The sequence below is a fragment of the Odocoileus virginianus genome, chromosome 9 (genome assembly GCF_023699985.2).
Source record: "Odocoileus virginianus isolate 20LAN1187 ecotype Illinois chromosome 9, Ovbor_1.2, whole genome shotgun sequence".
Classification (NCBI taxonomy): Eukaryota; Metazoa; Chordata; class Mammalia; order Artiodactyla; family Cervidae; genus Odocoileus; species Odocoileus virginianus.
The window spans coordinates 71,113,802-71,141,468 of NC_069682.1; the positions used below are offsets into that span (position 1 = coordinate 71,113,802).

The 27,667-nt window shown below is 51.6% G+C and overlaps 1 protein-coding gene across 5 annotated transcripts in view; it reads right to left on the bottom strand.

Moving 5' to 3' along the window:
• Positions 1-27,667, bottom strand: part of SULF2 (sulfatase 2) — a 125,302-nt gene that overhangs the window by 15,341 nt on the left and 82,294 nt on the right. For 4 of the 5 annotated variants that reach the window (XM_070472735.1, XM_020887252.2, XM_020887253.2 and 1 more), the window contains exons 4-11: positions 25,480-25,631; positions 17,446-17,615; positions 12,602-12,752; positions 11,069-11,244; positions 8,861-8,989; positions 6,422-6,478; positions 6,022-6,151; positions 3,996-4,188 (exon numbers count right to left, since the gene is read on the bottom strand). In XM_070472735.1, coding sequence (XP_070328836.1) covers positions 3,996-4,188; positions 6,022-6,151; positions 6,422-6,478; positions 8,861-8,989; positions 11,069-11,244; positions 12,602-12,752; positions 17,446-17,615; positions 25,480-25,631 — 1,158 coding nt within the window. Of the gene's footprint in view, positions 1-3,995; positions 4,189-6,021; positions 6,152-6,417; positions 6,479-8,860; positions 8,990-11,068; positions 11,245-12,601; positions 12,753-17,445; positions 17,616-25,479; positions 25,632-27,667 lie in introns of those variants that run through there. The other variant, XM_070472736.1, reaches the window with a different exon arrangement.

Genomic DNA, 27,667 nt, shown 5'->3' on the forward strand with positions numbered 1-27,667 from the left:
CGACAGCCAGAAACGCCAGCACACAGCCACGTGGTCCTGGCAGGTGAAATTGCTCCCTGCTGAGAACCCCTGCTCCAGGCCGGCTGCTCAGAAAGGAATGAGGGAGCATCTTGCAGGCAGGCATGTGCAGGAGAAGGAATGTTGGGCCTGGTGATGGGACGGAGTTGCCCAGGTGGCGGTAAGGAGCCACCCTCCTCTTGCTCCCAGGATCCTCTGAGCACACTTAAGACAGGGCTGTGATGTCACACCGTCCTCACGGGAGGGCCCGAGTCCAGCTGAATCTCAGCTCTTTAGGTGCATACTGAGTGCTGCACTCAATATGCCAGCAAATCTGGAAAGCAGCAGTGGCCACAGGACTGGAAGAGGTCAGTTTTCATTCCAATCCCAATGAAGGGCAATACCAAAGAATGTTCAAACTGTCGCACAGTTGCACTCATTTCACATGCTAGCAAGGTAATGCTCAAAATCCTTTAAGCTAGCTTCAACAGTATATGAACCAAAAACTTCCAGATGTACAAGCTGGATTTAGAAAAGGCAGAGGAATCAGAAATCAAAACTGCCAACATCCACCACATCATAGAAAAAGCAAGAGAATTCCACAAACACATCTCCTTTGTTATGCTAAAGCCTTTGTGTGGATCACAACAAACTGTGGAAAACTCTTTTAAAGAGATAAGAATACTAGACCACCTTACCTGCCTCCTGAGAAATCTGTATGCAGGTCAAGAAGCAACAGTTAGAACCAGACATGGAACAATGGACTGGGTCCAAATTGGGAAAGGAGTACGTCAAGGCTGTATATTGTCACCCTGCTTATTTAACTTCTGTGCAGAGTACATCGTGCGAAATGCTGGAATAGATGAAGCACAAACTGGAATCAAGATTGTCAGGAGAAATATCAATACCCTCAGATATGCAGATGACACCACCCTCATGGCAGAAACTGAAGAGGAACTGAAGAGCCTCTTGATGAAAGTGAAAGAGGAGAGTGAAAAAGCTGGCTTGAAACTCAACATTCAGAAAACTAAGATCATGTCATCCAGTCCCATCACTTCATGGTAAATAGATGGGGAAACAGTGAAAACAGAGGCTGACTTTATTTTATTGGGCTCCAAAATCACTGCAGATGGTGACTGTAGCCATGAAATTAAAAGACGCTGGCTCCTTGGAAGGAAAGTTATGACAAACCTAGACAGAATATTAAAAAGCAGAGACGTTACTCTGCTGACAGAGGTCCGTCCAGTCTGTGGTTTTTCCAGTGGTCATGTATGGATGTGAGAGTTGGACCATAAAGAAGAGTGCCACAGAATTGATACTTTTGAACTGTGATGCTTTTAAACCGAGAGTCCCTTGAACTGCAAGGAGATTAAGCCAGTCAAGCCTACAGGAAATCAACCATGAATATTCACTGGAAGGACTGATACTGAAGGTAATGCTCCAATTCTTTGGCCACCTGATGTGAAGAGCCGACTCACTGGAAAAGACCCTGATGCTGGGAAAGATTGAGAGGCAGAAAGCGAGGGGGGTGACAGAGAATGAGATGGCTGGACATGAATACAATGGACATGAATTTGAGCAGATTCCAAGAGATAGTGAAGGACAGGGAAGCCTGGTGTGTTGCAGTCCATGGGGTCACAAAGAGTCAGACACGACTGAGTGGTTGAACAATACAGTGCAATACAATCTCTTTCCTCTAAGCATTAATGGGGGGAGGGGGGAGGCTTAACTAAATCACAAGTTCTTGTATTACTTAAAGATTAGTCAATGTGCCACGTGCGGAAGCAAGATGTTAACTGTGTAATTCAGTCTGGAAACCAATCATTCAGCTAAAAAGAGATTAGCTAAGCAGTTACTAATCAGCTAGTGAGGAATTATAATGGGGGACCATCAGTTGGGAAGTGCCGTTCCAGGCAGAAGCTGGGTCGTTATGGAGACAAACCGGCTCTCACAACGAAGGTGTCCTCTGCAAAGACAGGAGGAGACCTCTGAGCCTGCCGCCGCCCAGCCAGTCTCTAAGTAGGCTACAGGGGAATCTCACTCAGCCTGAAAAAGGATGGGGATCCTGACGCAGGCTACAACACGGACGAACCTTGAGGATATTATGCCGAGTGAAATAAACCAGACAGAAAGGACAAATCATGTGTGATCCTGCTTATGTGAAGTAGCTGCAAGAGGAAACCTCAGAGAAATCAGGGGGGTGGCTGCCACGAGCTCGAGGCGGGGCGGTGGGGGGTCACTGCTGGTCGGGTGCTGAGCTCAGTTCTGCGGATGCACGGCGGTGATGGCTGCCCAACACCATCAGTGTCCTTAAAAGCCACTGAACTGGACAGTCAGAGCACAGCACTGGGTACCACAGCGAAAGAAGACAGAGAAACAGCCAAAGTCTCTAATGAGGCTTTGGCTCGCCTTGGGTTAGGGGAAGTTAGGGGAAGTTAAGGGGAAGTTAGGGGAAGTTAAGGGAACTTGCGTTACGGCAAGTGTCCAACTCTGGAGGGGACATTCCAGTCAGGGGACCCGTCTTGCTGAGGCGGCACCCACAGCCCGCCGAATGTTCGTCTGGGGGCGTGCTCCCCAGGGGAGGTGACCCTCGGAATGGGGCCGTGACCACCCGCTGGGAGGGTGCGGCCAGGTTGAGAGGACTTCCCTAGGCTGCCTCCGCTGGTCGCTGGCCTCCTAAATTTCTGTCCTCTGGCCCTCGCTGGGGGAGATGTGAGGGCTAAGGCAGCTTCTCCAGTGGGGATGGGGGCCAGCTCTCCCCTCTCCAAAGTACAGCTGACCTTGAACAAGGGTAGGGTTCATGTGTGTAACTTATAGTTAACCTCCCCCTCCCCCCAGTATCCACGGTTTCTCCACATCCACAGATTCAACCAACCATGGATGATGCAGAACTGTGGCATTTACTACTGAAGACAATCCATGGGCAGGGGGACCTTCGTTGTTCAAGGGCCAACTGTGCAGTGGATTCCTGTTACTCTAGGTGGTCTTGTTCCACAGCATCACCTTGACGCTGAACTAGCGAGTCGGGAACCAGTGGTCCTGGGGCAACCATGGGGTGAGATTCCTGCCAGCCTTGGGTCACAACACACTTGTCAATCATCAATACGGAACCTTATTGCACACTGTGTCTTCATTTTGTCTATGTGAAGACACCCGACTTCATGCGCGTGGTGATTCACCAACATTGAACTCAGGGTAGCAGCCGGAAGCTCATTGCACCCATGTGTTCCCCTCCTTAAAACATATCCCAGCCGGCCGGGGCTTGGGGACCCAACACAAGATGTCAGTGCCACCTTGGGGCCACTTTAGATGGTGAAGTCACTTCAGAAAGATATGTGATGCCAGGGACATGACGCTAAGCAGATGGTGGTGCTCGTGGTAAAGAACCCACTTGCCAATGCAGGAAATATAAGAGATGTAGGTTCACTCTGTGGGTCAGGAAGATGCCCTGGAGGAGGGCATGGCCACCCACTCCAGTATTCTCGCCGGGAGAATCCCATGGACAGAGGAGCCTGGTGGTCTATACAGTCCATGGGGTCACAAAGAGTCAGACACGACTGCAGTGACTTAGCGCGCCTGCATGCAAGTAGACATGAGGCGGAAAGGAGAAGGCAGGGTCGCCTTGGCTTGACCTGTCTGGAAGCCGGCACTGGGGGATTCAACATCTTTTAGCGATTTGCAGCTGAACCCGTCCAGCGCCTGCAGTGCAGCTGGAGGAATGCTATGGAAGCACAAGTCTGATCCTGGCTCCTCTGCTCCAAGGTCTTCTGGTCTCAGAAGGGCCCCACCACGTGGCCCAGGGCCGGACCCCTCTCCCCTCCCTTTCTCTTTACGCTCCTGCTCTTCTCAGCCCTGGACATGCTCATCCCCTTCTTTATTCTCTCTGCCCACCCCACCCCGGGCTGGGTGGATTGATGGTGCGGGGCACGGAGGTTTGTTTGAATGAACAAGCGGCGCTGATCGGGTACGTTCCCGCCCTGCCCTCCCGGCCCACTTACTCTTCTTGAAGAGCTTCTTCCGGCGTCCCGCCAGGGTGAGCTGGCCGTCCGCGCCGTCGCAGGCGCAGCCCTCGCTGCCCTGGGCGTAGTACTTGGGCACCAGGTTGGAGACGGCCCTGCCCCCGGGCCGCACGGGGCCCTTGCACTTGTGCAGCTTCAGCTTCCCCGAGGCGTCCTCCACGCACTGCCACTTCTGCGAGACACGCGCAGCCTCAGCCTCCCGGTCCTGCTCGCCCGCCCCGCCGCTTCCCTGCTCCCTGCTCCCAGCCACCCTACACACGCCCCTCTTGTGGCCCCGACTGGACACAGGCTGGTGCCTGGAATGAGCTGCTCTGTGATGGATGAATACCTGTCCACTGTGGGGGCGGGGGAGCGGAGAAGTGGTACCCAAGGTGGTGCGCTGTGGCTGAGCGGGAACCCAGCCACGGGGAAGGCCCCTAAGAGAAAAGCACTTGGATGGGAGGGCGTGGCTCGTACGCAGGGAAGGGCCCTTCCAGAAGGTATAGCGTGAGGCAGGTCGAGGCAGTGGGGTGGGGGTGGGGGGGCGTGGTCAGCAGGGTATGACTGCATCGGCCAGAGGTGGGAGGTGGGTGTCTGGGCTGGGATCCTGGAGGCCCTAGAGCTGTAAGTGCCGGGCGTGGCTGAGGCCTCCCCAGCTGGCCTAGCCTCCTCCTACCCCCCACCACGTGCTCCTTTCCTTGGTTAAGCAGTGTGCTTGGATAATTGGTTTCAAAGACAGATCAGGCAGCCCTCTCGCTGTCCAGGACTGCCAGACCCCCAATCTGCAGGGAGAGGGTGGGGATGGGCCAGCAGGGGGATTTGACTACAATCCCAGGGGGACAAAGGCCCCTCGTGGCCTCATTGATTCATTCCCTGAAGCTCAGAACTGAAATCTGAGCCCCTCTGGGGTCTGCCCAGATGGTCAGCTCTGGGAGGCCAGAGCTTTCTGTCCAGAGCTTTCTTCCTGTGCCTGGCAACAAAGGCAGCCTTGAATGCGGCTCCAGCGTGACCCGAAGTGCTCCAGGGGCACGGGTGGGTCCTTGATGCCCTCCATGGCAGGGTGAGGGGCTGGTGAACGAATGCTGGATGGGGCAATTGGAGCCCAGCCGTGAGGACAGGTCGGTGCCAATTCCGAGTCTAGCGATAAGACACAGCTGCCTGGATGCAGCCTGTGACATGCACCCAACTGGTGCCTGGCCTTGGCAACCCACAGGTTTATTAAGGAGAAATGGAATGTGGAGGCCTTGGGTTTACTTCCTGTTACTGGTGAAATGGGCTCACATCTCCAGGCCTGAGCCAGCACGGATGAGCTCAAAGTCCCAGCTCGCAGACTGAGGCAAGGAAGCACCTTCTGTCTGTACCTGGGCCTTTCCAGGGCCCCCTGCCTGCTCCCCCTGCTCATCCGCCCCCCTCTCTCCCCCTGAACCTCGCCTCGGGCTGGTATCTCTCTCTACAAGGCTCCACCCTCACTCCCCGTCCTCTCCAGAGTCCACCTTGGCCTCTCAGGCCTCAGAAAATCAAGTTCAGTCTCTCCCAAACCTCCGTCACAGTTTCTGTTATCTCCAAATACTGTCTGGATTATATTTTCCTTAACATTTCTCCTGAAATCAGCTCACATTTTTACAACCTAAACGTGTTTACATCAGAAGGTAATTTCCTGTTGTTCCTATGTAAGTGGAAAGCCAGCCACAAAGATGATCTGGGAGAGTGAATACAATGGAAATAGTTATTTAACTTTATAAATACTGCGCAGAGGCCAGCTGCGTCTTTGTTAAAGAGGGATCGGGCAAGGGTCTCAGAGCAGCTAAAGACACGTGCACCCACGGAGCTTTCCTCTGACGGGAGCAGGATTGGAAGGGTTTTCTGAGCGTTGTCTTCGCCCCCTGGCGTCACCCTGGGGTCACACATCATCAGGGACACTGGCTCTGCTGGTCTGAGAAGCAGACCTGGGCCGCGGTTTGGGGGGCCCCTGAGAGGGAAGGAGGGACCCTGTCCCCAGCCCCAGCACAGTACTGAGCAGCCTCACCTGCCCCAGCTGTTCACACGCCGTCTGGTACTCAGCGCGCTGACACAGGTCCTTGACGCGCTGGTACTTGGGCAGGAAGTTCTCCTCCTGGGCATCCACCTTATCGCTGTCCCTCTTGTGCAGCAGTTTGCTGTGGGGCAGAGAGCAGAGGCGGGGCTGGTCGCCCAGCTCTGGGGGAGCACGTGCGTGCAGCCGGGCCCCGGCTTCCTGGGTACAGGGGGCCGAGGACACAGACTCCCAGCCCCCAGTGGAAGGTGGCGGAACAGCATCAATCTCCCTCCTGCCCTTGACATTTGTAGTATTGCGGGTGCAGGTGGGATGGCGGGGCGCTTCGTGGGAGGCACAGGTGGGGGTTGCCCGGTATCGCCCTGGGGTGGCTCCTCCAGACCCTGGCACTCACCCTCTCTCCACCAGGAAGGAGTCCCGCCAGACCCTCAGCTTCTTTTTCAAGTGAAACCTGGGGGGAGAAAGCACATGTCCATCTTCTCATCAGTGCAGGGGCTCCCATGTCCCTCCATCCTTCCAGAAGCAGGGATGGCGCTCAGAGCCAGCCTTGATTCACAAGCAGCGCAGACCCCGGGGGCAGCCAGGGCGAGTGGGGGACACACACACACAGACACACACACAGACACAGACACACACACCCATGAACACACACACACACACGGACACACACATGAACACACACATGGACACATACATGAACACATACACGGACACACGTGGACACACACCCACACGGCCACACACCCACCCACGGACACATACCCACATGAACACATACATGGACACACACATGAACACATACACGGACACACACACAAACATGGACACACACACACCCCTCCCAGCCCACAGCAGAGCTGCACTTCCCTAGAGCCTTGGGTCTGAACATGGGGCAGAATGACCCAGGTCAAAGTCACTCATAGTCATGTGCACACCCCTCTGTGCCTCCCAGGAAGCCCAGCAGTTCCCCTGGTGCTGGAAGAGATTGCTTCCCTTTTACTTCAGCACCAGATGAAACGCTTCTCCTGACTTCAGGTTAATTACACTGTGTTTGGGGGGATGTTTTTCCCTTTGATCCTCTGTTGTTGGATTTAAGCGTGCATTTTGTGGAGTTTCGCACTATCATTTCCACTTCCCAGACAGGGCCTTGGGCTGAGAGAGGGCGCTTCCATCCTGCACCCGACCCCCCACTGTCCTGGCTCCCAACACAGCGCCCCCGCCCTCCCCAAACATGCCCATTTTTTACCCTTGTGAAAGTTGCTCAATCATGTCCGACTCTTTGCGACCCCAAGGACTGTATAGTCCATGAAATTCTCTAGGCCAAAATACTGGAGTGGGTAGCCTTTCCCTTCTCAAGGGGATTTTCCCAACCGAGGGATGGAACCCAGGTCTCCCACATTGCAGGCAGATTCTTTACCAGTACCCTTACAGCTCATAAAACCTCCTCGTCAGAGGGAGGAGGCTCAGCAGAGGTGGTTCCTTCTATAGGACGCTTAGTCTTGGACAGACAGTGCCCGCCCGGCCGGGGTACCCTGAGCTGCAGAAGGTACCAGCTGGAGGCTGCCTCCATCAGTGCTGTGGGGCCGTTACCTCGGTGGGCAGTTACACCGGTGGCCACTAGATGCCGCTGCTCTCATGCCAGTGACTGCGTCCTCCTCCTTCCTGTCTGACCAGACTCAGCTCACCTTCACACCTAGTTTTTGCTCACCATCACCGTACAGTGGGAGAAGGAAATGGCAACCCACTGCAGGATTCTTGCCTGGAGAATCCCACGGACAGAGGAGCCTGGCGGGCTATAGTCCACAGGGTTGCAAAGAGTCGGACATGACTGAGCGACTAAAACAACACCGTATAAAGTTATGGTTTTTCCAGTGGTCATGTATGGATGTGAGAGTTGGACTATAAAGAAAGCTGAGCACCAAAGAACTGATGCTTCTGAACTGTGGTGTTGGAGAAGACTCTTGAGAGTCCCTTGGACTGCAAGGAGATCCAACCAGTCCATCCTAAAGGAAATCAGTCTTGCATATTCATCGGAAGGACTGATGCTGAAGCTCCAATATTTTGGCACGTGATGCAAAGAACTGATTCATTGGGAAAGACCCTGATGCTGGGAAAGATTGAAGGCAGGAGGAGAAGGGGACACGAGAGGATGAGATGGTTGGACGGCCTCACTGACTCTGAGACTGGACATGAGTCTGAGCAAGCTCTGGGAGGCCTGGAGTGCTGCAGTCCATGGGGTCTCAAGGAGTTGAATACAACTGAACAACAAGACTGTTCTTCTGTTTGCCTCCCGGACACCCAGGAACATGTTCCCATCATACCATCCGGCATTAGAGCTACCGATCATGGCGATTAAGAGTGTAGCCTCTAGCCTAGAGTCTGGATGCCTGGACTGGGATCCAGACCTGCCAAGAGAACTCTGACAAGTCACTTGACTGCTCTGGGATTCAGTTTCCAAGCTGGAATCATAATAATGCCAACTTCACTGAGTTACTGTGAAGATTAAAATAATAAAATCTGCTGCAAAGCACTCAGAACAAGGCCAGCATACAGAAAGTGCTTAATTAATGTCAGCTCCGATAGCTTTTTTTTTTTCACGTTTCACCCAATTTGAGTTGTGGCCATATTCCAGCTGGGAAGGTGGACTCTTAGAGAGGGAGCTTCCTTCCCCCGCCCCACGGCAGGTAAGTGGTCAGAATGGGGGGCCCTAGAACCCCAGCTCCTCAGTATAGAGAAACCCCCGCCCCCCCCCGCCCCGAGACCCACACAGCTAGGCCAGGAGCTCAGACAGTGTGGGGTACTTGGCACCCCAGCACCCACCCCGCCCCCTCACCGATTCGCCGGCCGCTCTGTGTCCAGTAGCTTGAGGATGGATTTCCCGTCCATATCTGAGGGGATGTCCAGCCCGGCAATGTCCAGGATGGTGGGGGCCAGGTCGATGTTGAGGACGATGTGGGGATTCCTGAGGGGGGAGGGCGAGAAGGACTCAGTCACCGGGGCGGTGGTGACCCGGCCTCCCCTGGGGCGGATGGCTCCACGGTGCCCCAAAGGCGGGAAAGCTGCCATCCATCCATCATGTCGCTCTCCTGCACCCTGGCCCTCAAGGTTCCCCTATGCACCCTGGATTCAGCTGAAGCCCAGCGCTCACCTTCCCACCCTCTGCACCACCGCAGGGGGCTGCGGTTCACAGGCCCACACCTGGCCTCTGCTTGGCTCTTTCTTCTGCCGGGAAGGCCCTGCCTACCCCAACTCCTGAAAGGAGAACGCTTTCTTTTGAGACACACTCCAAACCCTGGACCTTCCCCGCGCCTCTGATGTGAACACTGGCCCCCTCGCTGCTCCTGGAAGCGGAGCACAGCCTAGCCTCCGGGCCTCTGCCCTGGTGTGTGTCCGCTGCCTGGAACGTGCTTCCTCCAGGCCCCAGCGAGCACACTCTTCCCACCTCTGACCCCGAGATCCCCAGGCTCTGGGCTTCACACCCTGGTGTGATCCCCTCCCCTTGAGGGTGGGCCAGACCACAGAACAGGCAAAGGGGACGGGATGTCAGACCAGGGGGCTGTCTCGTGGCCCAGCCTGTGTCCTGTTGGCCGTCCCTCCCTTGCTTCCTTCTCTCCGCTGGCTGGCTCTGCAGAAGCTCCTTGCCACAAGTTCAGCCCCAGAAAGGATGCCTGGTAAACACTCTGGGAGGCCGGCTCTGTGGGTTCAAGTCCTCCGTCTGCACCTGAACAGCCCTGTGCACGGAGAGACGGGCCGTTCCCCAGCTCAGCCTCTCTGGTTTTGAGTCCTGAGAAGAAGATCACAGACTCTGAGGCTGACCAGTGTAATGACAGCTGCTGGATTACAGTTCAGTCCACCTTCTCCTTCTGAAAGCAAGTGATCCTAATGACTTTAATGGTCACACATTCTTCTCAAATAAGGAAAAACATGTACAAGTATCAGAAACCTGGTTTTGAGACAAATTCCAGCACTTCTCTCTTATGCTAAGTAATCTCAGGCAACTTAACCTGAGCCTCCGTTTCCTCGTGTTTAAAACACGGATAACACTCACATCTACCTTAGAGGCTTGTTATCATGCTTAACTGAGTTAGCTGGATAGAAGGTGCTTAGACCAAAGCCTGAAGAATCACACTGTATCAACACGGCTATTATTACAATAGCTATGATTATAGGTGGGGACCCTGAGATCCAGACAGGGAGGGAACCAGTGAGGTCGGCAGAGGATGAGGGAAGAGGCTGGGCTACAGCTCGCACTGCCTGCCTCCTGGAAGCTCCACCAAACCTCCCCGGCGGGGCAGGAACATCTTGGTCCCAAGACATCGCCCTTTCAGGAGGAATCCTGTAGCTGAGTCAGTGTCTGCGTGCGTTCTCGGCTCAGACGGAAGTCGGACCCGATCAGCACCAGAGCAGTGACAACGTGCATTTCAAAAGACCCTTCGAGTTGGTCTCCATAACATCCCGGCTGACCCGGAAGCTGCAGCTATGATTACTCCCTCCCAGCCCCAGACACAACATTTTTGCTGCCAGGACGTGTCGTTTCAAAGGTTAACCAGCGGGGACGGCTGGATGAGGGCCCACGTGGCCCTCGGGGAAGGATGGGGGGGAGGCTGGTTCCCTTAGCGCTGCCACTGAGCCGGCCCCGCTGATCTCAGCCCAGGGCCCCTCCCTGACAACCGCCAGACCCACAACCCGTCAGGACAGACAGAAGTCAAGGTGGCATCTCCATGCGCTGGCAGGGACACACACACAGTCCGGTTCCCTGACTCTCTGGCACAGTGCCCACCACAAAGAGTCTGTTTTCTCAGGTGCTAACAGCCCTGGACTCCCCTTCCCCAACAGAGGGGAAGGCGATGATCAGAACCCACCCCGGGTGACATCACCGCCCCTTCGCTTGGCGCCCAGGCCCACCTGCCCAAATCCCGCGCTCCCAGGGGAGTGGCTGGGGGCTGCCTGCTGAGTTGCCTGCTGCTTGCCCATGTGGGTGCTGATGAGCCTGGAGGCCTCCCGGGAACTGTGGGTTGCTGGGGTGGGCTGATGCACTTACAGGGAGCCGGCCTCCACGTTGGGGCCCCTCACGTAGAACGGGACCCTGATGTCGAATTCGTAAGGCATGGACTTCCCTTTCACCAGTCCGAACTGGCCAATGTGGTAGCCGTGGTCGGCCGTGTACACGATGTAGGTGTTGTCCAGCTCACCAGTCTCCACCAGCATGTTGTAAATCTGAAACGCAGGCGAGGCGGTGAGGATGCGGGGCGGGCTCGGGGCAGTGGGCACCTGGCCTGCTCTCCCCTAAAGGGGCGATGTGCTGGGGTCTCAGACCTGTCCCTCCCCTGCTTCAGGTCTTTGCTCAACTGTCACCTCTCTGTGGGGCCCCTGGGACTCACCGAGGTGGCCCTATGGCCTCCTCACCTCCTGTCCCCCTTTGCTTGCCTTCTCAGCACTTATTTGCGGACTGTGTCTCCCTGCATTAGAATGTAGGTCCCATCTGGGTGGGACTTTGTCATTTTGTTCCCTGCTGGGTCCTGTGTGTGCTGGCACTCAACAGATGCTGTGGGACGGATGGATGAAGGAATGAATGAATGGCTGGCCCGAGGCAGGAGTCTGTGAGCCACAACAGTGCCGCCCCATAGAACTTTCTGTGATGCAGGCAATGTTAACACCTGTGGCATGAGCCACCCAACGGCTATTCAGCACTTCAAATGTGGCCAGTGCAACTGAGGAATGAAATTTTAAATTTTATTGTGAAGTGACAATGTCAGTTGCTCAGTGGTGTCTGATTCTTTGTGGCCCTGTGGACTGTAACCCACGGTAGACTCCTCCATCCATCGAATTTTCAAGGCCAAGAATATTGGAATGGGTAGCCCTTCCCTTCTCCAGGGATTCTTCCTGACCCACGGATTGAACCCAGGTCTCCTGCACTGCAGACAGATTCTTTACCAGCTGAGCCACCAGGGAAGCCCTTACTGAACTTAAATAGTCATGGATAAATTTAAAAATACGTATCTGGGCAATAGAATGTTTTTCAGCAACAACAACAAAATTAAGTACTTTCAAGTGAACCTTGAAATCATCGCACAAAGTGGAAGAAGCCAGATACAAAAAGAAAAAAACCCCACATATTGTAGGGTTCCTTTTATATGAAATGTTCAGAATAGGCGAATTCACAGAAACACAAAGTAGATGAGGGACTGCCTAAGGTGGAAGAGCGGGAGGGGGTGGTTTGGGGTGACGGTTAAGGGCTGCATGGTCTCTCTCTGAGGGTGATGAAACTGTTCTAAGGCCAACTGTGGCGATGATCAGGCAACTCTGCGAATAAGTGAAAACCCACTGAAACCTATGCTTGAATCCGGTGAGCTGAGCAGTATGTGAATTGTATCTCCAGGAAACTGTTAAAAAAGCGCATGTAGCCACATGTGGTTGCTGTAGTGGACCGACCAGAGCTGAACGGTTCCCCAAGGGCTGGGGTTCCGTCTGGATCACTCAGAGCCGGTTCCGGGTGCCTCACCCTTCTGCCAGGTTCCAGTCCTCTCCCGCTGCTGATGCTGGGGCGGGGTGGGGTGGGAGGAGGGCCGCCTACCGTCTCCATGGAGTCGTCCACTGACAGGAGGGTCTGCAGGCGCTTCCGCTGCAGCATGTTGGTGAACTGCATGTGGATCGGCTTCATGGGCCCCGTGTAACGCATGATCCAGTGCTTGTCAGGGTTGGGTGCGTAGTTGTAGCTCGGGGTGCTGGTGAGCAGACGTGCACAGAGGTCAGACCAGGTGGTGGGTGGGGGTGCTGGGCCCTGCCCCCCCAGGGACCACCCCCCTCCATGCCTTGGGAAAAAAGCAGCTGTGCTGGGGCTGTAGCCCAGGCTGAAACCTCACCCCTCCGGATGCCAGCATGTTGGGGGCTCTGCCCCACGTTCGGTCAGCATCTCTCTGTGTGCAGGGCATGCACGTGGGGAGACCTGGGGGTCACAGTGACAGGTGACCGGAGCCCCCCAGGGGACTGTCCTTCCCGTCTCAGCCCTGTCAGCATGCCCAGCGCATCCAGGCCGACGTCTCGGTCTGTGCTGGGCTCTCTCCTCCCTCGAATCTGCCACCTCCCCTTGTAGGGAGGTTCAAGTTCAGAACCACCCGTGGGTACAGCACCCAATTCTAATTTAACAGCAGGGCATTTATTTTTCAGCCACATTGGGTAGATGGCGAGTGCCAGTGATCGTGGCTAATTAAGGTGTGTCATGTGGAATTTCCTTTTGCAATAGATTTTGTTTTGTTTTTAAAGGAAATTGGTTAAAAAATTCGGTTAATAATAGTCAGGCAAAACTGTGAGAATGGCCTGAATGTGTATGTTTGGGACAGGCCGTATTCTGTGACTTGTCACAATTATTCTTTCCATGTGGTTTAATCTCTACACATTAATTTAAAAAGAGGAAGCGGGGTCAGAGGAGTTCCGGGACCCGCCCACGGTCTCACTGAGTGACTGGTGGAGCCACTGGGCTCTGAGACCGCTACTGTGGGGTCAGCTGTGATGCTCAGTGATAAGCGAATAAATACACGATAACCTGACCTCGGAAGGATGCTGACCATGGGCTGGGCGCACCCAGAAGGCTCTGCCTAGACCATCTAATATTCAGAGCTGCCCGAGGCGCTGGGCTACTTTTATTCGCCCTGAGTGAGAAGTGGAGACTGGCGGCCCAGTGAGGGGACGACCTTGCCAAGGGTAGACCTGGGGGCCGAGCTCAGGAGCGGGAAACCCCACAAAAGCGTGGGTACCCCTCGCACGGGGTCTGATGATGCTGGAAGGCCAGGGGCCGCTCAGATCTTGCCCCCTCCCCTTCCCCAGGCAAAGCTGCAAGCAGAGGCTAAGCTTCCTCTGCTTGAAGACAAAAGCTTTTCAAGCTGGCTAGTAAGGGGCGAGGGCTGAGGGCGATGGGGAGGGGATGAGGGTCCCGAATGCCCTCCCTTCCTCAGGACCTCAGGCCCCTCGACTTCAGAGAACTTTCCCGGGGTGGGAGGAAGGACCCTGCAGCTCACGGGAGCCCAGAGTTATGGAGATGGTTGCTATGTAGACGGAATGAGTCACAAGACTCCTTCTGGACTTTGAGTTTCTGGTGGGTCTCCTGCCACTAAATCTGCCCCGGCTCCTTCAATTGAGAGGAACGTGGCTCTTCCCCGCCAGCCGGCTTAGGGCCTGACCCATGTGTAGAACATTCCTAGGGGTGAGCCCACCTCCCGCACCAAGGGGGCTTGCGGGCGGCAGGAGCAGCACAGAGAGACGCCCTCAGGGCTGGTTGGCATTTTGGGGAAATTGTTCCCATGGCCTCAGGGGCCCGGATTCCAGATATAATTCTGAGCGATCATCCCTGAATCTGTTAGATTCTTTAGGGCTGGTGTCTGCCCTGGGGAACAGCGAGGGGTGAGTCTGTCAAGAGTCTGCTTTCTGAAGCCCCTTCTCTGACGACGGCTTTTGGAGCAGGATCTGGGGTCCTGCTTGGGGCCAGGCTCTCCCTGCTCCCCTGGGACGGGGTCACATTTTCACAGGAACCCAGCCGTCTGCCGAACAAAGAGGCGAAGCCCTCACCTCTGAAAGAATCCGAGGAATGTCTGCTTGTTCACGGCCAGCCTGAAGGACAACATCTCCTCTTCTGTGGGGCCCCTTCCGGCCCCTTGCCCTGTGTCTGGAGGCCGTGGGCAGGAGCCCTGGCCCCACCCCCACCTCAAGATGCGAGCATGGGCCTGGCTCCCTTGGGTGATGGAAGGAGACGCCCGTGACGCCCAGATGCCACACTCTGGGGCAGCTCTGGCTGTGTGTGTGTGTGTGTGTGTGTGTGTGCGTGCGTGCGTGTGTGTGCGCGTGCGCGCGCCTGTCTCTGTACGTGCATGTCTGTATGGTGGTATATTTGCACGTTTGTGTGTCTGCGTTTGCATCTGTGTTTATGTGCGTCTCTGTGTTTGCTTTTGTGTATCTGTGTGTGTGTATATGTGCTTAGATCTTTGTATCTGTGCGTTTGGGTGTCTGTTTCTGTGTATATTTGTGTACCTGTGTGTGTGTGTCAGTATATGGGCCTGTGTGTACATGTCTGTGTATGTCTGTGTATCTGTGTTATTTGTGTGTCTTTGTGTCTGTATCTGTGTGTTCTATGTATCTGTGTTTGTGTGCGCACTGGTGTATTTGTGTATGTGAATGTGTTAGTCGCTCAGTCGTGTCGGACTCTCTGCAAGTCCGTGGACTTTAGCCCACCAGGCTCCTCTGTCCATGGGATTCTCCAGGTAAAAATACTGCAGTGGGTTGCCATCCCATTCTCCAGGGGATCTTCCCAACCCAGGGATGGAACCTGGATCTCCTGCATTGCAGGCAGATTCTCTACCATCTGAGCTACCAGGGAAGCCCCATTTGTGTGTGCATCTGTGTGTATCTATTTGTACATTTGTGTCTGTATCTGTGTGTGTGTTTGTGTGTGTCTGCGTGCGTCTCTGTGTATGTATGGAGCTGGGAGGGTGGATGGGGCCCTGGGCAGGTGCAGTGGGACCGCATCGCAATGAGCAGCATTTGCCAGAACCCAAAGCCCAGCAGAGAACATGGTGCAGGTTTGATGGGGTGAGAGTCTCTGACAGGGGCCTCGTGATGGAAAGATCTGGAACTCCGACCCGAGGGCTCTGGCCCCTCCTCAGCCCCCTGACTGTCGTAATTAAACATCCCAGCTGCAGAACTTTCTGGTTTGGAGGTTTGTTTTGAAAATGATTATACCCCAGAGATAAGAGAGCCTTCCAAACACACTCCTAATAAGGTGCGGGGGGCGCTCTGGGTAAGTAATAGCAGGCAGTGCTCATGTTCAAGTTCTGTAATTTTCATTTCAAAGGGAAAATAAATGAGCAGGCGATGTCAAACAACCTCATCATGAAACTCCAGGGCTGCTGGGGGTGGGGTGGGGTGCTAGTACCCCTTTTAGAGGAGACACTGCAGAAGCCAAGCAGACCTTCACCCCACCCCACGGTGCCTCCCACTCCCTCCCGCAAAGGTTAGGGGCGGGGGGCTGGCCTCCCAGGTGGGGGACACCAGGTCAGCTTTGCAGAGAGGCAGTGCCGCCGTCCCTGGAGTGTGGTTCATCCTCACCTGTCCAACCCTCCTCCCCAAAGACCCGGGGGTCGGTTGACACAGTCCCTCATCCTCCAGGAGCCACTCTGAGCGCCATCAGAAAGGAATCACAGCGAGGGGGGCGAGGAGGGCGATATGTTCTGATTGTAACGAAACTTAAACCCAGAATATTCAGGCGGGCTCCTAACTGCTCTGCCCATGTCGCCCCAATGTCAGAGTGAAGGCTGCTGAGCATCACGGCTGAGCAGGAGGTGGTTCGAGGCAGAGGAATGCAGAAGATTCCAGAAAGGTTTTCTAGCCTGCTGAAGGAAGGACCGGAGGGGTGGGCAAAGAGACAGCAGGCAGGAATGGGGGCCGGATATGAATCTGAGCTCTGCCATTTACCAGCTGCGTGACCTTAGGGAACTTACCTCACCTTTCTGACAGGCAGCTTCCAAGACATCCCTCAACGGCCCCCAATTCTACTGCGTGTAGCCCCCTCCCACTGGTCCGTGTGACCAGTAGAATATGGCAGAGATGGTGTGTCCTTTTGAGATGAGGTTATAAAAGACTGCACTGGCCCTAGGTCAGAAGCAGCCCTGTGCGTGAGCCCCAGGCAAGCCTCAGGTGGTGGCACCCCAGCTGACACCTTGACTACATCCTCTGGAGACCCTGAGCCATAACCAGACAGGTAGACCCCCTGATTCCTGACTCATAGATACTGTGAGATGCTACACATTGGTGTTCTAAGTGGTTCAATTTCGGGATGACGTGTCATATAGCAATAGATAACTGATACATCAAGGGTCACTGGGAACATTCAGGGATTCAGTGCAGAAGATCCCCTGGAGAAGGAAATGGCAACCCACTCCAGTATTATTGCCTGGGAAATCCATGGACAGTCCAGGGGGGTCCCAAAAGTCGGGCACGACTTAGCGACTAAAGCGCCACCATAGGGCTTAGAACAGAGTCGGCCATGGAGTTAACAGCTTACAGAAGCTGTAGACACATTAGTAGTCTGATGAAGCTATAGACCCATTCTCAAAAGAATGCTTAAAAATGTGCAAAATGAAACACGCAGGATTGAAAGGAAACCTATGATACAGGTGTACACCTGAAAGGTACTTCTAGCCACAGATCTCGGTGAGAGAATGTGGGTCCCAAGTTAACCACTCTTGCTGCCTGCTTTGGGTTGTTATTACTGGATCTGTATTCCAGTTCTCCAGAGATGAGCTGTGTGCTCCTGGGCTCTTTACACCAGGAGGATTAGAGAGAAGAGGCAGCCTTGTCTCTATCATTGCATCACTGTGACCGAGCCTTTGTGCTGCCCAGTAGCTTTGGAGGCAGCGCCCTGAAACTTACATGTGCTGAGACGCATTAGGGAAGAGGCTTGAGTACTGGGGGGCTGAGTCCTCAGGACCGTGGGGGGCTGCGTGGCTGATGACCATGAGCACAGGTCTGTGCGGGTACATCTTCTTGGACGTGCGGAAGAAGCTCACACTGTCATTGGTGATCAGGTCTGTCAGGTAGTCCTGGGGGCCGGGGAGAGACAGGAGAAGGCATGAGGAGCTGGGCATCTGTGCTGAACATCGGGGATGCAAAAGTGACCAAAACAGACAATCCTTGCCCTCCTGGAGCTGCTGGTCTAGGGGGCAGACATGCAGTGAGTGGTGAAGTCACACAGGGAATACAGACAATAAGTAAGCAAGCAGAACAGAGAATGTCAAATGATAACACCTCACAGTGGAGGAATAACCCTGAGAAGGGGTTAGGGAGGATGGGAGAGGAATTGCAATTTGTCTTTCATTCATGACAGATATTAAAACAGTAACACTACTGAGTGCTTAGGGTGTGCCAGGGACTCTCTTGGGTTTACATGTATTAGCTTGTCAATTCTTACATAGTCCTAGAAAGTAGGTATGATGATAAGCCCTGTTTTCCAGAACAGGAAAGTGGAGGCCCAGAGAAGTGTAGTGAATCGCCCAATGTCACACAGCTGATAAATGTGGCAGCCAGGCCTCCTAAGTCTTGGTCCCTAAGCCTGAAGTCTTTTTAAGGCTCTAGGGATACCATTGTGGAGGGTGAATACATGCCTGCAATCCTGAAGGGTCTGTCCTGGGGGCAGGAGCAGATGAACATATAAACAAAGAGTCAAGATAGTGATGAGGAGTGACAGGAGGAGGAAATAAGACAAGATGTGACAAAGAGTAATCGGGAGCTGGGGCAATCAGGGAGGGCCTCTCTGAGGAGGTGACACTCGAGTTGCGACATGAGTGGCAAGAAGGAACTGGGCGTGGGAAGATCTCCATCACTGGAGCTCACACTCAGCTGCTTGCTGGAATCCTTAGGGGAGCTTTACTAATGTCTGGGCCCTCTTCTGGTTTAGCTGCTCTGTGGTTCAGCCTGGGCACTGGACTTTAAAAAAAATCTCCCCAGGGGACTCCAATGTGCAGCCAGGAGTGAGAATCACTGATCTGGAGGAAGTGTTTCAGGCAGAGGGGACAGCAAATGCAAGGGCTCTGAGGCAGGAACAAGCGTGGCGTGTGTTTGAGGATGAACAGTCAGCAGGGACAATGGAGGGACAAGCAAATCATGCCACAAACACAGGCAGGCAACAGCGGCTCCAGAAAAGTGAGAGCCACTTAGATAACCAGGCAGGAGAACAGATGAGGGGGAGGAAACGTTATGGACAGGAAATTTTGAGGGCTTTAAAAGCTCAGCGAAGAAGTTGAGATTTGTTTAAGTTCTTCCTGAACTTGGTAAATCTTTAGCTGCTGATTTCTTTGGAAGGGAATGAATTCTTAAACATTTACCCTCTGCTTCCTAGGAAGCAGCTCTGTCCAAAATGATAACTTTCAAAAAGAGATATAATTTTACAGGAAAAAAGGTGAAATGGCTACAGTTTCTATCCTTCTACGTTTGCACCCTGTATGAAATGCATGCACACTCCCCAGGTTCCTATGTTTCTGGAGACACACATCTCCAAGGCCACGCGTGCACTATGTGTGCACAGGACGGTCACTGCATCACAGTGACCAGCAACGGGATGATGACTGATGACCCTGCACTGAGTTCATACCGTGCAGTGCTGGGCAGACAGGAAAAGGGCAGCAGATCTATAGTGACCGAGGTGGAACGTTGTCCAAGATATGCTCTAAGGGAAAGAGCAAACTACAGAGTCAAACTTCAGAAAAGTTTATTCATTTATTTATTTTTTATGGGAGGAGTAGGGTGGAGAGGAGAAACCAAACCCTACCTTCATACGCTTCTGAGCGCTAAGAAAAAAAATACAGAAGGACAGATCCCTAAGCGCTAGCTGGGGACCAAGATAAGGGGAGAGAGGGAGAAAGTCACTTGCTACTCGCATGCAATTTCCCTTGAAACATTTTGGGGAGTAAAAAAGGGTTTTATAAAGGGGCCCTGTAGAACATTACATAAAAATAATTTTCTTCTATATGATATAAATCAACAAGCTGCTGCTATAGCTGCATTTCAAAAATGGGTCCAATACCAGTCCCTTCAGATGGTGACTTCACACCAACTTGACAAGTGAACAGTGCATTTAGCAAGGAGCCTGGTACCAGGGGAACCCACAAGGAACACTGGCTCTTATTGTTATCAGACCTTTGTTCCACTGACCTTCATAGCAACTTTCTGAAGTGGACACCATGCCCCCATTTTACAGATGGGAAAACCAAGGCCACAAAACTAATAAGCAGCTCATTCAGAGTTAGAACCCAGGCCTTTGTGTTTTTTTGTCTGGTCCACCTTTTGTCCCCCGACAGACAAATATATTACTGGGAGGAGTAGATGGTAGTTTACATCAGGTCTTAACAAATGTTTTCTGTAAAAGGCCAGATGATAAATATTTGAGGCTTCATAGTCCAGAAGTCTCAGTTACAATCACTCATTACTGTCATTACAGCTGAAAAGCAGCAATGGCAGAAATTAATAGGCATGTCTGGGCTGCAGTAAAACTTTATCCATACACACTAAAATCAGAATTTCATATAATATTCATGGGTCATGAAAATTGCTGTGCTTGTGATTTTTTCCAGCTAAGTAGACATGGAAAAACCATTCTAAGCTCAGGGTTGTAGCAAAACAGCTGGCAGCCTGGGCTTGAGCCATGGGCTAGTTTTGAGAATGGATTTTGAAGCCTAATGGCCTGGGTTTGAATCCTCAAAGTGAAAATGTTAGTCACTCAGTCGTGTCTGACTCTTTGTGACCCATGGACTGTAGCCTGCCACTCCACTGTGGCAGGCAAGAATCAAATTCTCCAGGCAAGAATACTGGAGTGGGTAGCTATTCCTCTCTTCAGGAGATCTGCCCAACCCAGGGATTGAACCCGGGTCTCTGCATTGCAGACAGATTCTTTATTGTCTGAACCAGCAGGGAACATTCCCCTTCCAGCTGTGTGGCCTGGTTCCTTAGCCTCTCTGCACCTCAGTTTCCTCATCTAGTGATTTGGGAAACTAACAGCAAATCGCTCACAGGCTCTGGTGAGAAATGCACAGGTTAATTCATATACAATGATTCCAGCGGAATCTGGTGCGTGATACCCTCTAAAGGAGTATTAGCCGTTATTCCTCAGGAGTCAAGCATTTTCCTTGTGAAAATTAAAACAGTCCAAAGAAAGCTGAAGTTCCTTCTGATAACCTCTCATCTCCACTTCCAATCTTGGCCTCTTTTGTCTCCTACTGAGAAAGAAGTATCTTTCCTGATGTGTTGTTATGTATGTTACAGTTGCTTTATGCATCTTTTTCACATGAATCCTATTATACTGTGTACATTCATTCATTCATTCATCCAACAAACACAGCAGTGAACAAGACTAACATTTCTGCCCTCATGAACCTTGTATTCAAATAGGAGGACAGTTAACAAATGAATCCGTGATATACACAGGTGTGGCACATCAGTGGTAATGGGGGGTGGGTTCAGGGTGGGGGGGGGTCCCGGTACACAGGGTGGTCTAGGAAGGTGACATCTGACTAGGGACCTGGAAGAGTCCTGCAACTTGCTTTTCCCACCAGTCCTTACATCCTAAGTGTTTCTGATGGCTTTAGACACCAATCCCTCTCATCTTTTTCCAGACTCTTCCATGGTCATTTAGTCATCTCCTGCATTAGTGGGCTTTCTTGGTTGATTTCCTTCAGTGACACATTTGCAGCCAACGGCTGGGCTAGCCCTCTGTATAGGAGGGAGGCTTCTCTGGAACAGAGAGAAAGCGCAAACGGTGGGTGCACTCAAGCTCACGGCGACCACCACTGAAGAGCCTCCCACCCCCTGGACCCTCCCCCTCCCCCACCTGTCACTCCTGTCTCCCTTCCGCTGCCTGTTCTGCATTCTCCTGCTCTCTTCGACCATGCGGCTTGCTTTATACATCAGTCATTTCTCACCAACACTGCCTCTCTCTTTCCAGTCTGCTATGAGGACCCCTTTGGGTGGCATCTGCCCACCTTCGGGATCAGTGATTAGGGCAGAGTGCTCAGAGGCCTTCTGAGGGCCACTTGGGAAGGACTTCTGATTTCTTCCTTCCCTGGCCCTCTGCCCGGGCCCCCGAGGTTAGCCTTGGCAACAATGCTCCAACCTCCCAGAGTCACGGGTCCTCGCTCCCCTGCTCCGCCGTGGCTGGAAACTCCGCGCTCACTCCTGTCCCCTCCTGGTGCTCCTGCCGCCCACTGCTACCCTTGGGACCCGAACCCTGGACTTGAGCCAGCTCTGACCCCACAGGGCCCGCATCCCTGTTTCCAGGCCTCCGGTAACTGGGTTTCCAGGAATTTTCCCACCTTTGTCAGGCGGACTCCTCTCACTCTCAGGCTGAGATGCGTGGATGGCAGGAAACGGGGTGACAAAGCAGCCAATGCGCGTCCCGTTCTCAGTGCCAAGGGGGTGGGGTCTCCCTGGATAACTTCGTTATCGGGCTGTGCTGAGGTCAGGCGAGGACATGGTGAGGAATTTTAATAAAGAGGGAGAGGATTTTTCTGGCTATTTGAAGGATCTGCCTGCACTGAGACTGGGAAGAGAGAAAAGGTGTGTTCAGCTCTGAGACTGTGCTTTGTATTTCCAAGGAGTCCAGCAGACTGGCTAAATACCCCTAACCAGGACTTCAGAATTAATTTGCTCTGGAGAGGTCATGGAGGCAGGCCTACTACGTGCAGAGTGAGACATGGGGTCAGGAAGAGGCACTGCCCAGGTGATGTCACACGTGGTTTCTGCCACTCAGGGCCTGATCAGACTTATACACATGGGCGGTGATTACCTGTCAAAGCTGGGAGGGCTCCCCAAATGTGCTGGTATTTCCAGAAGGGAAATGGGATAAAGTGTATTTTGGCTGCTGAGATGGCAGGAATATTTGCTAGTCGCCGGATGATTTTTTTTAACGGTAAGTTCGGATGAACCATCAGTATTATTCGGTCCTCCTCCCTGTCATCATCACCACTGTCATCACTATTTAAGCCAGAGGTCAGGAAACTGCAGCCCACTGGCCAAGTCAGTTTTGCCTGTTTTCGTAAATGAAGTTTTACTGAAACACAGGCAGGTTGATCTGTTTACACATCATCTCTGGCTGCTTCTGGACTGCAAGGCGGACTTGAGCAGTTGTAATGGAGACCATAGCTTGTAAAGTCTAAAATATTTAGTATTTGGCCCTTTGCAGAGGAAGTTTTGTATCTTGATCTGAACTAATATATTCTGAGCAGTTACTATGTGTAGTGGTCTCCTCTATCACTCTACATGTATTATTAACTCCTATGAGCCTCAAAAGCCTTTGTGAAAAAAAAATTACAATGAAATACCACTATACACCTCTGACTGGAAAGTTGTATGAGGGAACCTCCTGGGGGTTGGCAATGCTCTATAATTTGACCTCAGTGGCAGTTATGCAGATGTATACACACATGAAAACTTCCTGAGCCATCCACCTAAGATCCATGCACCTTACCTGACTGCAGTTCAACAAACCAGAACTAGAAAAAGTATGGCCTAGGGAATGACCTAGGGGCTTCTCTGGTGGCTCAGATGGGAAAGAACCTGCCTGCAGTGCAGGAGACCTGGGTCGGGAAGATCCCTGGAGAAGGAAATGGCAACCCACTAGTATTCTTGCCAGGAGAATCCCATGGACAGAGGAGCCTGGCAGGCTATAGTCCATGGGGTTGCAAAGAGTCAGACACGACTGAGCGCCTAACACACATATATATGGGGAAGGAGTAGGTTAAGGTATAGAATACCATACAACGAGAATGAAGGAGCTACACTAACAATTGAGAACATGGGTGAATTTCCACAGAGTATTAAGCAAAAGAAGCTGGATACAGAATTAATCTACAATGCTGGAGGTCTGAGTGACAGAGTCCTTCTAGGAGAGGTGGCTGATGGAAGGAGTTACAGGAGGGGGCCTTCTGGGGCTGGTGGCAACACTGCTTCTTGACCTGCGTGAGTGCTGGTTACATGCATCCGTTCAGTTCGTGAAAATTCGTTAAACTCTATGTTTTACGTGCACGCTTTCTATAACAAATTTCTGCCCTAGCAAAATGTTATAGAACAATCCTCTCATATCATCTGGTGCATGTTAGAATGGTGAGCATCAAAAAGACAAGGGATGACAAGTGTCGGTGGGGATGTGGAGGAAAGGGAAGCCCTGTGGACCACTGCTGGAATGTAAAGTGATGCAGCTACTACAGAAAGCAGCGAGGGGGTTCCTCAAAAAATTAAAAATAGAACTACTCTATGATCGGGGGATTCCACTTCTGGGTATTTATCCAAAGGAAATGAAAACCGGATTTTGAAGGGATATCTGCACTCTCATGTTTATTGCAGCATTAGTCTCAGCAGCCTGGGTATGCAAACAACCCGAGTGTCCTCAGTGATGAATGGATAGAGAAGATGTGATGTGTACACACACACACCACACATACACACACACACACACACACACACAGAGGAATATTATTCCATCACAATAAATAAGGAAATCCTGGCAATTTGCAACAACATGGAAATGATGCTAAGTGACTTAAGTCAGACAGAGAAAGACAAATATTGTGTGATACCACACAACATACATGGAATTCGAAAGAGGTGAACTCATAAAAACAGAAAGTAGAATGGGTGCTCCCAGGGGCTGAGGGATAGGACAATTGGGGAGATGCTGTTTAAGGGTACAAACTTACAACTGGTAAATAAGGAAGTTCTGGAGATCTAATGCATAGCATAGTGATTAGAGGTAACAGTATTGTATTATAACGAATTTGAGCAAAATCTGGGAGATAGTGGAGGACAGAGGAGCCTGGTGTGCTGCAGTCCATGGGTCACAAAGAGTTGGACATGACTTAGCAACTGAACAACAACTGTATTATAAACATTAGACTTGCCAAGAGACTAGGTCTTAATTATTCTCCCCACAGAAAGGAAAAGATGATTCTGCAACATGATAAAGGTTTAGCTAACACGACAGCACACACTGCATTTATACATATGCATTGAACCAACATGTTGTACATGTTAAATTCACACAATGTTATATGTCAACTATATTTCAATTGAAAAAACCCAATATTCTTACACTGCCATTTGCAACAACATAGATGGACCTAGTATTATACTTAGTGAAGTAAGTCAGAGGAAGACAAATATTAATATTATATGATACTATTTAATGTGGAATCTAAAAAATAATACAAATGAATCTCTGTAGAAGACAGAAAAAGACCCACAGACATAGAAAACAAACCTATGGTTATCAAAGGGGAAGGCATTGGGGGGAAGGATAAATTAGGATTATGGGATTAACAAATACTCCACATAAAATAGGTAAGCAACAAGGATGTACTGTATACAGCAGGGAAACACAGTCAATATCTTGAAATGACTTATAATGAAAAATAATCTGGAAAACATGTAACTGCATCACTTTGCTGTATCATTGAAGCTAACACAATATTGCAATATTGTAAATCAACTATCCCTGTTGTTTAGTCGCTAAGTTTTGTCCAACTCTTCACAGCCCTCTGGACTGTAGCCCGCCAGGCTCCTCTGTCCATGGAATTTCCCAGACAAGAATACCAGAGTGGGTTGCCATTTCCTTCTCCAGGGAGATCTTTCCAATTCAGGGATTGAACCCGCATCTCCTGCTTGGCAGGTGGGTTCTTTTACCACTGAGCCATCTGGGAAGCCTTAAATCAACTCTACTTTGATTAGCAAAAATAAATAAAACAGTACTCTTAGAAACAGAGACTATTATTTGAGAAATGAAGACACTGAAGCAGAGGGTGTCACTGGGCTGTCAAAGGCTCGCACGAAGGTGTCACGATCCGAGCCCAGGGAGTCGGGCTCCCGTGTCCTGATCCTCAGGGCTGAGCCCCACTGCCACCCCAGCCAGCAAGGGGGACTCACCTTGGAGTAGTCAAAGCCGTGTTTCTCCTTCACTCCATTCCGACACAGCGTGTAGTTATAAAAGCGGGAGTTTTTGAGGAGGCCGACCCATTCCTTCCAGCCTGGTGGCACGTAGGAGCCGTTGTATTCATTTAGGTACTTCCCGAAGAAAGCTGGAGGGGAGAGGCACCAGGAAGCCATGTGAGGTTGCAGAGAGCAAAAGCCTTCTCTTGCCATCACTCAATAGAAATTTCCAAACCACGGCAGGCTAGGACGTGGAGACAGCACTGTCCTCTGAACCACGGAGCCCCTCAGCCAGCAAGTGCAGTCCGTGACCCCCTTCTCAAATGCTTTCACATGCAGAAAATAAAATACATAGGATAGCAGAGGAAATCAATTGTTTTGAAAAACAGTTATCAAAGTATTAGAGTTTGCATAGAGTAATGGGTCCTTAAAAAAAAAAAAGAAGATGCTAAATGCAAGGCTTTTTAAAAAGTGGTCATTTCAAAGTAGTAATGAATGAGAATAGTTTTGTAAAAAATATTTCTTTATTTGGCTGCACTGGGACTTAGTTGTAGCACGTGGAATCTTTCGTTGCAGCATGTGGGATCTAGTTCCTCGACCAGGGATTGAAATGTATGGAGTCTTAGGCACTGGACCACCAGGGAAGTCCTGAGTGAGAATATTTTATTTTGCAATATCCACAGCAACTGCAATGGAATACTGAAATATCAGTGATTTCTACAGATGACAAATTATAGATTCTGCTGACATGCCATAGTTAGAGGCCTACATTCCTAATTGAAGCAAATGTCAAATGTCAGTTGTAGGTCAGTGAAAACAAGAGTCTAGTTTCTCACCACTCAGGTTTACAGACCCCATGGATTCTATCTACGACTCAGTGACTAGAAAGGCTAACATTTAAAAAAAAAATGGACCAAGGCCAGTGGTTGGTGGGGGCGTGGAGCATCTGGAGCTCTCACACGCTGCCAGCAGACGTGCAGACCGATCCCGGCATGGAAGAAAACTGTTTGCCAGCATCTGTTAAACTTGATCATAGTCATAGCTTCTGACCCAGCCATTGGAATCCTGGGTGTTCCCTCAGCAGAAACGCATTCATAGATTCACCCAAAGTCACAGGCAGGACAGGCTCACAGCAGCACTATTCATCACAGGAAATAACTAGAAACAAAACAGATATCCATCTGTGCACGAGTGGAGAAACAGGACCACCCTGGTGGTCCGGTGGTTAAGAATCCACCTGCCAGTGCGGGGGCATGGGTTCGATCCCTGGTCCGGGAAGACCCCACATGCTGCGGGGCAACCAAGCCTTTGCTCCTGACAGCCTGTGCTTCTCAGCAGGAGAAGCCACGCAATGAGAAGCCCCGCTCGCGGCAACTAGAGAAAGCCCGTGGCCATGAGGGCCCTGTGCTCCCATAAACAACAGACAACAGACAAACACCACTAAAAAAAGAATGGAGAAATACAACGCAGGTTTATATACCCGAGTATGTATGGAAACAAGGAAAACACTAGTGCCAGGTTTACTAACAGGGACGCATCACGACAAGCAAACAGTGTTAAGAGAAATAAAGCAGATATAATCGTATCACTGCATGATCCCATTTACATCAAGTTCAGAACCAGGCAAAAGGAGTTAATGGTTTTGGGAAGAAAAGCAGTGGTCGTCGCTGGATGCGGGGGAAAGGTGGGTGGAAGGGGACTTCTCGGGTGATGATGGTTTTGTTCTACTGCTGGGACATGGGTGGTTCAGCTGGTGACACTCCACGGGGCTGGGCATTCACAACACGGAGTGTCTCTGTATGCCGGCTCCCCACCACCAGCAAGGCTCACTTAAAAAAATCTTATCCTAGTTCATCCAGACTGGGACATATCCCGAACTCTCTGTGGGCAGTGAGGTGACACAAAATTTTTGAGCTATTTTTGGTTCTTTGTATCTTCCTCAATAAGCAAGGACAATTTTAAATAATTATAACCTATAAGGCCATTTTTTTTTTTTTTTTTTTTTAAGCAATGGACAAATCTGTGAGAGTTTTTCCAGAGGCAGAGGCATCAGGCCAGCCCTCTCTTCTGGATGAGGACGGACACTGGGGCTCCAAGACACTCAGAACCACTGCCGAGAGCTCGGGTCGTGGAAGGGATTTACAGAGATCCTGCAAGCGGGGTCCTGAGCGCTGCTCCCGGCAAA